The 13260-nt window shown below is 39.8% G+C and overlaps 1 protein-coding gene across 2 annotated transcripts in view; it reads right to left on the bottom strand.

Moving 5' to 3' along the window:
• GXYLT2 (glucoside xylosyltransferase 2) overlaps positions 1 to 6289 on the bottom strand; it is a 164730-nt gene extending 158441 nt beyond the window's left edge. For both annotated transcript variants that reach the window (XM_019626544.1, XM_019626545.1), the window contains exon 1: positions 5871 to 6289. In XM_019626544.1, the coding sequence (XP_019482089.1) occupies positions 5871 to 6145 (275 nt within the window). In that variant the 5' untranslated portion in view covers positions 6146 to 6289. The remainder of the gene's footprint in view (positions 1 to 5870) is intronic.
• Positions 6290 to 13260: the final 6971 nt, after the last annotated feature.

The raw sequence follows: 13260 nt of genomic DNA, 5'->3' as shown, positions 1-13260 counted from the left end.
GATGGGGGGAGGGGGGTTGTTACTTTGTGAGGGTGAAAAGGGTAACTATTGCATTGTTCTTAAACCTGAAACTAACAATAAAAAAAAAGAAAAAGAAAAAAAAACACATTGATGAGGGGTATGTGAAAGGAGCATAAATATGAACTGAAAGAGCTCCTAATGGCCAAAATTGAAACAACTTCAGAAACAAAATAGTCATATTGGATTGTAACTCAGAGTATAAAATAATTATCTATAGGTTCATACTAATATAATGACTTAAAAAAATAATAAATGGGATAGAATAATCAAATCTCTCATGCAGAAGAATTTCAAATAAGTTCAGAGATACTCCATTCTCAAGGAGTGAAAGCATAACTTCCCACTCCTTACGTGTGCACTGTGCACAGTAACTTCCTTCCAAAGTGTGGAGAGGGGCACAAAGAGTAAATTTACAGTGGGGACGCCTGACACTACTTCAGCCAGTTGGCTAAGTCCAACATTAGCAGTCATAAATCATGTTGATATACACTTGATATGATGTGATGAAAACGGCACTTTGCCTATATGGTTTTCCTCCCAATAATCCATAAGCCCAGTATCACGAATAACACATCATCAGTCACATTCCAATGGTAGGGCATCATACAAAAGATCTGACCAATGCTCTTCAAAACTCTCAAGGTCATAAAAAACAAGGAAACTAAGAAATGGCCACAGCCAAGAGGAGCCTAAGGAAACAAGATAACTAAATGTAATGTGGTATCCTGGTAGGGATCCTGCATTAGAAGAACATCGGGTAAAAACGAAGGAAATCTAAATAAACTAAGCATTAGTAATAATGTTAATATTAGTTCATTAATTGTAACAAATGTATCATACTAGTATAAGATTTTAATAATAGAGGGAATTGGGTATGGGGTATAGGGATACTCTGCACTGCTTTTTCAATTTTTGTATAAATCTTAAACTGTTCTAAACATTAAAATCTATTAATAAGAAAAAAGCACCCTCTGTTTTAAGGATGTTATAATAAAGATCCTCAATATTCCCCTAAAGAGCATGAGATTGTCTTGAATATTATTAAATAATATGTAATTGAATCATGAAAGTGAAGTCAGCATAGCGCTGGCACAGGTGGATGCTCATTCACCAGTTCATTAAACAAATATATATTGAGTACCTACTATGAGATCATCTCTTCTAGCATGTACATAAAGTGTGTGTACATGGGGGGTAGAAGCAAATAAAATGCAATGCCACATTATAATGAGTGCTATAAAAATATACTAAACAGGGTAAGGGGCTAGAAAATGATGGGGAAGTTTCTGTTTTTCTAGGGCAGCTGGGAAGACCCCTGAGGAGAAAACCTGAAAGCACAGATCTGAAAAAAGTGAGGGAGCTAGTGTTGCGAGGATGTGAGCAAAGATCATTCCAGCACAGAAAACAAAAAGTGCTGTGGCAGGAATGGGCTCAGTGTATCTGAAGGCCATTGTGGCTCAAGTGGAGTTGAGTAAAGTGGGGAGTGATAGGAGTCAAGGTCAGAAAACTAAATGGGGTTGAGATCAGGCTAGGGCTTAAAAGGCCACACTAAGAAATTTAATTTGATTCTCAGTGTGATGAGAAATCTGTCACTGTAGGGCTTTTAACCAGCAAAGTGACCCAATGTAGTCTGCATATTTAAGTTTTTTCCAGCAGCTGCATGGAAATGGACTGTCAAGGGCATTAGAGTGGAAACATGCAAACCAGGTAACAGACTACTGCAGATGTCCAAGTGTAAAAGGATGGTGTTTAGGAGATGGGTGGTAACCATGAAAATGGTTGAAATGGTGGGAGTGGAGATATACTTTTGAGATAGAACCAATACAGTTTACTGAACAAGTACATGTAGAGGGTGAAAGAGAGTATTCATGGACCAATCAACAAAAATGTGATTAGAGCCAAGATTCATAGAACAGAATATTATAGATGGCACCAAGATTTAGAGACCTTTAATGTGCTTTGGGTCTATCAGCTAATTATAAGATAGCCACAAGCTTGGCATTTTGCTATGTAGATAGCATCATCCCTTTATTGAGACCTTTATTCAAGAGAGGACCCTCTGAGAAGACTTATCTCGACACCAAAGGGAACTGCTGGGAATGGTGTCTCTTGATGAGCAAGTATGCACACTTTCTCTTGTTGGGGCAGCAGGGGAGGCTGCCAGGTATAACATGTTACTGTATTGTCATCTTTTCTCCAGCCCCCAATGCACCACTCCATTCCAGTAACTCCATTCACCACTGTAGAGTGAGTGCCTGGCCCAGTATATATATGCAATAAACATTTGCTGAATGATTGTGGAATAAAACGTCACCGCAGCACCACAGAGCACAGAGGTAGCCTAAGTCTCCCTTAGAAATCATATTTTAAGAGAAAACAGCAATATCCAGACCAACACGGAAGAAAAAGAATAAAGTTCAGAACAGGGTTGAGGTTGAGTAACCGATAAGAGTTCTAGGCTAGAGCTAATAAACGAGAAACAGTGATTTAGCAAGAGACAGCACAAAGGGCTGAACAATAAATAGTCTTTGTTGGGATTTTGCAGCTAAACTTGATCTCATCACAGAATCATCAAATGTCAGAGCTGGAAGAGATCTTAGAAAACTTTTGGATCAATTCACTCATTTTACAGAGAGGAAATTAAGATAAAATGTTTTGGGGCTAGAACCCAATTCTCTGGACTCCAGATGCCAAAAAATATTTTTTATATGGCATGGATTGGTAGTTATATTAAACTTCCTTTTCCATATGTAGGTTCAAAGAGGAGTTCTAAAGTCTAAAGTTTATTCCCAAGTTAAATTCTCCTTTTAGAATTCAGTACCATGAAAAACAAATCATCTCTTTTGATAAACTTCTGTTATCATTCAGTGAAAATGAGGCAGCCCACATGCTTCCCTTTTTGACATGGCTGCCAGGAAGCTTAGAGCTAAATTTAACACTTAATCCTCATAACAATAGTGGCCTAAGTTTTTGACAAACAGTACTTATTTTCCCCTCCTCTTTATGTCTTTTCATTTATTTATAACTATTTCAATGGCCTTATTGTATATGTGTTTTTAACTCTAAGTCATCTCAAATTCTTTTTGGAAGTCAGCCAAGTATAAAACACCAATAAACCAAAGTAGAAAGATTTCATTTCTCTTGTGCACTAGAACTGCTGCTTACAGTGCGGTGTCTGTTTTCAGATCCTACCATTGACCTAAACTCTCAGACCTTACCTCCTGGCTTTATATTTATAGACGGGAGCGGCTACCACAGGATAGACTGCATACAAATGACTAGTTATAAAATTGTAGGGTTTGCCTGCTAACTAGGCAAATCCCTGGAAACTTCTCTGAAATGAAAACAAGATGGGGAAGGAGAGTGCTGTGTTTCTTGTGCTGACGTGGCAACACTTCACTGACAGCAGTACCCTGGGGGAGGCAAGCAGCCCAGTCCACAATAGTCAGCAGGAGGTGGACTGTGTCAGATCTAACTCCCCGATTTCTTCTGACTATTCCCCAGGTCTGAGAAATGTGATCCTGGAACCTTCATCTCTTCTGGGTTCTAGCCATTACGAGATTAAAACACTCGTTTTCTGAAAACTTGAGGCTTTCTTTTTCCTCCCTAAAATAAAATTCCTCCTAAACCACAAAAATGTAACCCAGGCAGGATTAGAAAAGCAATAAGAGAGTCCATGCAGAGATCTTTCCTCTAGCTCCCTTACTGTTTCGGAATCTTCTGTTGCCATTTCTGTCTAGTTAGTAAAAGAAACACTAATAAGTCCCAGAAAATGTCAACTTCTCCAGAGGACACTAGGCTTTCCTGTTTATGCATTTGAACTTGAGACTTCCTATGGCTCTTTTGTTTTTCAGTCTTCCCTGAGTATTTAAGTTTTGTTCTTTATTCCTATGGTATTAGCCATGATTTCCATGATAATCTAAGAGATAGGTTTTTTAAAAATGGCTTTCAGTGGTACTGCTGCTCATGAATAGTCCTTCCCTAAAACATCCATTTGATTCTGTTAATGGTTTCTTCCTAGTCAGAGACAATTTGTTCAGATAAGAGACAAGAAGATGCTGCCCCAATGTTCCCAAAACCTTGAAGAATGAGACAGTTGCAAAAATCTATGATGTTCATTTAGAAATATCTCAGAAAAAGTATGAAATGCAGGCGAGACTAGTGCATGACATCAACATAGCAGGTAAGAGCTCACTCAGCCTGGGCCTGGCTGGGTCTTTTATCTCTGTCTACCTCATGTTATTTGTGAACCTTGGACAGACTGCTAAACCCTGGGCTTTACTTTCCTCATATGTAAAACGGCAATAACATTAGTGCTTACTTCACAGAGCAGGCTCTCAAACTTTGGTGTATGTTAGGAAAAATGGAGGGCTTGTTAAAAAAAGATTACTGACCTCACCCCCAAATTTCCTGATTTAGAGGGTCGGAGGTGGTGCCTGAGAACCTGCATTTCAAACAAGGTTTAAGTGACACTGGTGCTGCTGGTTAAAGGCTACAATTTGAGAACTGCTATCACAGGGTTATGGTGCAGATGACATAGTTAATATATGTCAAGTGTTAACATGACTATTTTTATGTACTGCTGTTAGCACTGTGTCTGGTTAGCTATGTCAAATGGTGTCTGCTATTATTATCTTACAAATTGTCGCATCAACTTACAAATCTTAGTAAGCCTGCAGTTGAAACATAATATAATACATTTAAGAAACCTTAGTATATAGGAAGGAAAATCCTATTAAGTTCCTAACAGAAAATCCCTATTTTAAAGAGCATATATATTCATAAGAGGTTGCAAGTGGTTATAAATACTTAAAAGGAATTCTATAGATCTTTTTTTTTTTACCTAAAACTTTTCAGTACCCACCTGTACATTTATTATGAGGCAGAAGAGAAACAAAAGCTGACACAGCTACTTTTTGAGGTTTTTCTTTTAGTTACAGTAAAAGTGCCAAGACACATTTAGTTATGCTCAAAAAGAATTGTTCAATTCATTTCAAGTAATTAAGAAACTCAGCAAACACGGACCTTACAAGGGCAGTTAGAAACATCTACAGATTTAAAAGGGCAGACGAAACACAATGGCTAGAAGACAACGGGATTGTTAAAAAGCTCTCCACCACAGAGGAAATGAACGCAAATCCCTAACCTGCGGACATTCCAGCAACCCTAAGGACACAGATAAAACGCTCTGGTAAAAAGCTGTGGCATTAAGCTTTGCGTAGAGAAAGAGAATATCAAACATAATGTCGAACGTTAGATGTTTTCTCTATAGGGCTGAACCAGAACAAGAAACAGGGAAACCCCCACTGTGTCTTCTATACGCATCATTCCTTTCAAGAAGAAACTTTTTAATAAACTTATATAGGTCGAGTGCCTCTTCTGTTCTAAGCACAGGGTGATTCGAGGTTCAATGACAGGCAACCAGTCTTTGGTAAACATCTAACTTTTTCAACTCAATCAGATCTACGTTTCTGATAAAAATTCTCCAGTGAAACATGAGAATTAGATAAAGCATTTTGCATTGTGATGGCTTTTCAAAAATTAAACAAGGGCGCATGTTTGCAAGAATGCAAAAACAAGCCCTGCCTTGACAGTTAAAAAAAGTAACATACAAAACACTTTCCCTGATACTTCTCTTTCAAAAATGTACATGATAATCAATTGCATTGCAGTCAAGAGGACTCCATGAAGGTGGTTCTTCATTTCTAGCGGGGTAAGAAATACAAGTGGGCAGCTCGTGGGTGAATTTGGACTCTGTCCCTCCAGCCAAAGCTTCCCCTGGACTTGGCACGGGTGGAGGGAGTGAGACCCAGGTCTCTAGACAGGACTCTGGGGCTGCCACGACTCACCTCGACAACTTTTTCAGGCTCGCCGCGCCCCAGCGGCCGGCTCGCGGGCGCGGACGCGGTGGCCGGCGCCTCTGAGCTCCCTGGCCGGCCCCCGGGAAGGCGCCCGGGCCTGGGAGGCGCGCGGGGGCCTGCTCGGGATGGCGCTGCGGGGCTGACGCGGAGTGCACAAGCGGCGCTGGGGGCTCGGCGCGGCCGGTGCACAGGGTCAGCAGCACCAGCAGCAGCGTGACCAGCGCAAGCAGGAGCAGCGCAGCCGCCTTACTGCGGAACTTCATGGTGCGGCGCGGCAGCCCCCCGGCAGCGCGGCCAGTCTACGCATCGCGGCGCCCAGGGCGGCGGCGGCGGGGCGAGCTCGACAACTTGCTGCGGATGCCTCCCTCCGCCCGCCCGTCGGAGAGTGGGGCCTGGGCGGCTGGAGGGCCGGCGACCGGAGGAGGAGGAGGAGGAGGAGGAGGGGGGGGGAGCCGGGCTGGAGGAGTGGCCCGCGCGCGCCTACCGTACTGTGTGGAGTAGCCGCCCGCACGCCCACCCGACAGCCTCCAGGCGCTCGAGTTTCAGGTAGCGCGACCTCAAAACCTCTCCATTCACTCATTCATTCATTCATTCCCTCCCTCTCATCCCATTCCCTCATTTACTTCCTTATTCACTCACTCATTCTCTTGCCCTCCCATTACCATCCACTCTTCCATCTGATTCCCTCATTATTCCATGCATTTGCCCTGTTATTTAGTTCTACCCATCTATCCAAGCACTCATGCACCTATCCATGCATCCAATCAGGCAGAGACATCTCTGTCCTGTCTTCCCAATATAAGGCCCGACACTCTATGCATGTCTGTTGGATAACATCAATCCAGATCCATGTAGTCTAAAGTGTTTATAGAATGAATTTCAAAGTCTGGGTTTGAAATCTGACTCAGTCGCTTACTAGTTTGGTGATGCTTAGCAAGTTGCACAACTTTCCTGAACCTTAATTTCTTTACATGCAAAATGAGAATGATAATACTGCTCTCCACAGAGGCATTTTGTGGGCATTGAATTAAATAATGCATTCAAGGAAACTAGCACAATGCCTGGCTCACAAAAGGTGCCCAATTAGCACAGTAAAATGTAGATTATCATATGTACATAAATGCAAGTGTTATTTTCTTTCTGACATAGAGTTGGGATAGTAATAACTTCACAACCAAGTATAGGAATGGATTTTTCTGACACTTGAACTGCCACAATCACCAGATCAAAGTTCCAGAATCCCTCAACTGAAATTCTAGGGCAGGAGTGGGCAAACTTTTGAGATGGAAGAGCAGTCAGGGGTCAGCAAACTGCAGCTCCCGAGCCACATGCAGCTCTTTGAGTACCATACATGTGGCTCTGAAGTAAAATTGAAAATGAAAATAAAACTATCATAGTTTCATTTATAAAATTTTTAAAGGGTATTTTTCACGTAATGGTGATTATGTAAAAATATATTTATGGCTCTCAAATAATTTTTAAGTTGTTGTGAGGGACAGGATTGGCTCTTCCAGGGGTCAGCAAACTTTTGAGACAGAACATACCCAAAGAGCCGCATGTGGCTAGCGAGCCGCAGTTTGCCATCCCCTGTTCTAGGGAATCCCTAGTCACAAATCTGAAGCATTAGGACACATCTTATTATTATTCACCATAAATCAATAGCCAATATTCTTTTGGCATGGCAACAGAACAAAGAAAAGAACACCAGTTATAAAATGTCTGAGTTTCTACAAGATTCTGTGTTGCCCTATAAATCTTCTAAAATTCAGTTATATTCCCAGCTATTCTCATATTAGTATTATATTTTAATTATTTGAGAACTCATTGTACTTAAAGTTCTAGGAATGAGAATTTTTAAATACCTGGAATCCCTTGCCCATCCGGCACCTAGGAAATGGTAGAGGGCAAGCTCAAAGTGTGGGTGGCAGATGTTGCAGGTGAGGAAGCTCAAACAATCTATTGGTTCTCGACCAGGGTGAGGTACCTTCCCACTAGGAAGCATCTAGGATTGTGGGAAGAATGTTTTGGGTTGTCACAATGACTGGTAGGTGCTACGGGTATATGTTTAACCTTCTACAATGCTCAGGACATTCTAGCATGACAAAAAATTGTCCTGGGCCAAATACCAATATGGGGGGCCTGTTGAGAAACATTGGGCTGGGCAAAGGCCTTTCAGGTTTAGAAATGACCACTATTATGTTGGCATGTGGCCCAATGAAGTAAGAATTCCCAGGCTCTGACTTGCTACTTCCTCTCTTCCTCAAGGAGATATATGCAACAAGGATAAAATAAGGCAATGTAACACTTTATTATCTGGGGTTTTGGCCTCAAACACAAAAGTAGAACTTGGAACAGCTAGTCATGACCAAACAGAAGACTTTGTTTTCTTAAACCCTGCTGAAGCAAAAGGAAAAGCCTGATTTACCTTCTTCCTCTGAGTCCAAACTCAAGTTTTGGACTTTACTGCTCTGATTGGTGGAAAAGTACAACCTCTAATGCCATGGAAAAAAGAGTTGCAGATACCACATTCATGGCTCACCCAGTTTCTCACTTGAATGTATAATATACCAAATGCTTGTTCATTGCTCTCCTTACCTCAGAAATCTATTTGTCCCTCTGGAATTTTGACATATCTAGATACTAAGTTGCTTAAGCCAGAAATCATGTAGGAACCAACTTTGGTTTCTCTGTTTCTCTCACCTCCTGTATTAGTTATCTATTGTTGTGTAACAAACTACCCCACAATTAGGTGACTTAAGATAACACACATAGAATCTCATTGTTTCTGTGGGTCAAGAATCCAGCACAACTTTTCTGGGTCCTCTGCTTCACAGGCTGTCAGCTTCACAGGCTGACACAAGGCCACAACCAAAGTGTTGGCCCAGGTCTGTGGTATCATCTGAAGGCTCAACTGGGGAAGGGACCACTTCTAAGCTCACTCACATGGTGTTTGGAGGATCACGTTTCTTTCAGGTCATTGGACTGAAAGTCTCTTTTCCTTGCTGGCTATTGACCAGAGGCAGCCCTCAGTTTCTTGCCAGGTAATCCTCTCTATTGAGGTAAGCACACAATAAGAGCTGTGGAGAGAATGTCGGTAAGGTGGAAATAACAGTCCTTTATAACCTATTTTCAGAAGTGACATCGCATCACTTTGCCATGTGTTACATGTTAGAAGCAAGTCATTTAATTCAGTCCATGCTCAAGGAGAGAGAATTACAAAAGGGCATGAATATCAGAAGTCCAGGATTATTGGGAGCCATTTTAGAAGGCTGCTTCTCTCTCCTCACATAGCCAGAAGATCAATAACTTCTGTCAGCTTTACCTCCAGAACAAATTGGCATGTATCCACTTTGCTCCTGAATTCTCAATAACGATTGCTTGACAAGGACAAACCTTGCTCAATTCCTAATGGCCTTATTCCCATTATATTTCATGTAAATTTTCCCCACTCTTACTTCCACCCTTTACCACTCTGAGTTGTATGATGTGGCCTTCTATGACCTAGAAATGACAGCAATTACCTTCTAGTTGATCTCCTAGCTTTTTCCCATACCTTTTTTCAATCTTTAAACTAGAATGATTTTTTAAAATATAAATTGAATGCTATGTCTCCCTTGCTTACAACTCTTCAATAGTTCTTCAGGGCTCTTTAAACAAGCCTGAATTCCTTACCATGGCCTCACAATCTAGCATGATCTGGCTACGGACTGCAGCTCAAGCTGCATTCCTAGGGCTCACTCTAACCCTATTGGCTTCCCATCAGGGCCTCTAACATTCCTTTATTCCATTTTGCTTGCCTCAGTGCCTTTCCACTTCTGGTTCCTTTGACCTGATTCCAGACTCTGGAAGATACATTATGTTTTAGATCTCAACTTAAAGTCACCACCTTAGAAAGGTCTTCTTTAGCCACCCTTTTTAAGGAGATATCGCTCCTCCAAATATTCTCTACTATTTGCCCATTTGGTTTCCTGCACAACACTACTACAAATTATGTGTGTATACATACACACACACACACACACACACACACAAGTCAGACAATTAAGTTTTTGAACTCATCCTAGAAAAAGTGCTATTATACATGCCTCATTGCTGCATATCATTACGGTCACTTTCAAAGTACTCTGCTTGGGAAGCTATGCACTGATGCCAGCTCCTAGTCCACCCTTCAAAGCAATTTTGGAACTCTTTTTCTGAAGTGGCCATCAGGGCTGTTGTCATCATACCCTTGATGCCCTGAATGTCATCAAAATGTCTTCTTTTCAATGTTTTCTTTTTTTTCAGGTCAAGAAAGAAGTCATTGGGGACCAGATCAGGTGAGTAGGGAGGGTGTTCCAATACAGTTATTTGTTTACTGGCTAAAAACTCTCTCACAGACAGTGTTGTGTGAGCTGGTGCATTGTCGTGATGCAAGAGCCTTGAATTGTGGTGAAAAGTTCAGGTCATCTAAATTTTTCACGCAGCCTTTTCAGCACTTCCAAATGGTAAACTTGGTTAGCTGTTTGTCCAGTTGGTACAAATTCATAATGAATAATGCCTCTGGTGTCAAAAAAGGTTAACAACATGGTTGCAATGAGTTCGCAAACTTAATTGTCAGACCGTGTGTGTGTGTGTGTGTGTGTGTGTTTGTGTGTACACACAGATATGTATATAGGTGTATACATTCACATATGTGTGTGTGCATATATATATATATATATATTTATTTATTTAATTGAAATTACTTATAGACAGCAAGGTATAAAATTCTCAAGTATATTACTTGATATACTACAAAGATCAAGGTATAGAACATTTCCAGCATCTCAGAAGACTCCCTATGCCCCCTCTCCCAGTGGTTATATTCAAGAGTAACAACTACTCAAATTTCTATAATTATAGATTTATTTTGTCTGCTTTTTGAAACTTTATATAAATAGAACGGTACAATGTGTACTTCCATTCAATATTTTGTCTGTGAGATTAATTCATGTTTTTTCATTTATCAGGTTTATTTGTGAATACACACACACACACACACACGCACACGAGATCAGACAATTAAGTTTGAAAACTTGTTGCAATGCTGTTGCTAACCTTTTATTGATACCAAGGGATTTTTCATTATGAATTTGTACCACCTGGACAAGTAGTTAACCAAGTTTACTATTTGGAAGTGCTAAAAAGGTTATATGAAAAAGTTAGACAAAAATGACCTGAACTTTTTGCCAACAATTCATGGCTCTCACATGATGACAATGCACAAGCTCATATGGCACTCTCTGTGAGGGAGTTTTAGCCAGTAAACAAATAACTGTATTGGAACACCCTTCCTGCTCACCTGATCTGGTCCCCCAATGACTTCTTTCTTTACCTGAAGATAAAGGAAATATTGAAAGGAAGATATTTTGATGACCTTCAGGACATCAAGGATACAATGACAAAAACTCTGATGGCCATTCCAAGAAAAGAGTTCCAAAATTGCTTCAAAGGGTGGGCTAGGCACTGGTATTGGTGCATAGCTTCCCAAGGAGCGTAATTCGAAGGTGACCATTGTGATATTCAGCAATGAGGTATGTAGCACTTTTTCTAGGATGAGTTTGTGAACTTGTCGGATCTGATGTGTGTGTGTGTGTGTGTGTGTGTGTGTGTGTGTACACACACCATATATTCCATTATATGAACATACCATAGTTTATTATTACTTATCCATTTTACTATTGAGGATAATTAGATCATTTCCAGCTATTTATGAATACACTGCTGTGAACCTTATTTTACAAATCTTTTGCTGGACAAAAGCACACATCACTTTTGAGAATATGTTCAAAAGTAGAATTTCTGGGTCATATGGTGAGCATATGTTTAGTTTTAGATGTTGCCAAACAGTTTTGAAAATGGTTGTACCAATTTGTACTCTGCCACCAAGAGTGTTTAAGCACTCCAGTTAATTTCATATCCTCACTAATATTTGATCTTGTGTTTGAATTTAATTTTAGCAATCCTAGTGGGTGTGTAGTGGTATCTTGTTATGATTTTAATTCCCATTTCCCTTAAGCACTTCTTATATATTTATTGACAATTTAGATATCATCTTCTGTGAAGTGCCTCTTCAAGTGTTTTTCCCATTTGGGGAGTAGGGTGTATTTTTATTATTGGTTTGTAAGAATTGTTTATGTATTATGGATGTGCATCTTACGTCAGATATACATTTTGTAAATAACTTCTCTTAATCTGGCTTTTCACTGTTAATGATATCATTTCAAGAACAAAAGTTCTTAATTTAATGAAGTCCAATTTATTGATCTTTTCTCTTATGATTAGCATATTTGATGTTTTGTTAACAAACCTTTGTCTACCTCTTTGTCACAAATAAATTTTTTTATTCTAGAATCAGCTGCATGATCTGTGATGATGGAAATGTTTTGTATCTGTCCATCAATACAGTAGTCACTAATCTCATGTGGCTATGGACCACTTGTGCTGTGTCTAGTATTACTGAGGAAATAAATTTTTAATTGTATTTAATTTAAATAGCCACAAGGGGCTAGTGGCTGCTGTGTTAGATAGCACACTTTATTGTTTTAGTTTTCACATGTAGATCTACAACCAATTGTGGATTATTTTTGTGTATAAGGTATAAAATAAAAGTCAGGAGTTATATTTTCTGTATGGATATTCATTGACCCATTTGTTGAAAAGACTTTCCCCCAGTGAATTGGTGGTGACTTTCTCATAAATCAGCAGATCATTCTGTAACAAAATGAAAAATTACTTTGATGGGTCCATTAGTAGACTGGACGTGGCTGAGGGAAGAACCTCTGAGATTGAAAATATGTCAATAGAAAGTTCCAAAAAGAAAAGAAAAGAAAGAAATGGAACATATAAGAAGCATGGGACAGCTGCAAAAGGTATAACATACATGCACTAGGAATACCAGAAAGAGAAAAAAAAGAGAGAGAAAAAAATTTAAAGTAATAATGACTGAGAATTTTTCAAATGAATTTTAGAAACAAAACCATAGATCCAGGTCAGAGAACACCAAGCAGGATAAATTTGCAAAAAACTATGTCTAGACGTATCATTTCAAACTGCAGAAAATCAATGATAAATAAAAAATATTGCAATCTTCTGATCAAGATGGCAGAACATAAACAGTCTGCTCAGCTTTTGCCATGAGCACATAAAAATTACCACTGAATTATAGAATAAAAAATAATTGAGAATCACCTGAAGACTAGCTCAACAGAATTCATATAACTAAGGATGTAAAGAAGCCATGATAAGACTGGCAACAGGGGCAGAGACATGGAACTGGCAGGTCCAAAGCCACAGCAATTAAGAATCTGGAGGGACAAAGCCTCTCCCACATGCCTCCAGATTCAGCACAGTAAGCAGC

Source organism: Hipposideros armiger, unplaced genomic scaffold, assembly GCF_001890085.2.
Source record: "Hipposideros armiger isolate ML-2016 unplaced genomic scaffold, ASM189008v1 scaffold_683, whole genome shotgun sequence".
Taxonomy (NCBI): Eukaryota; Metazoa; Chordata; class Mammalia; order Chiroptera; family Hipposideridae; genus Hipposideros; species Hipposideros armiger.
This window is presented reverse-complemented; position numbering and strand designations above follow the sequence as displayed.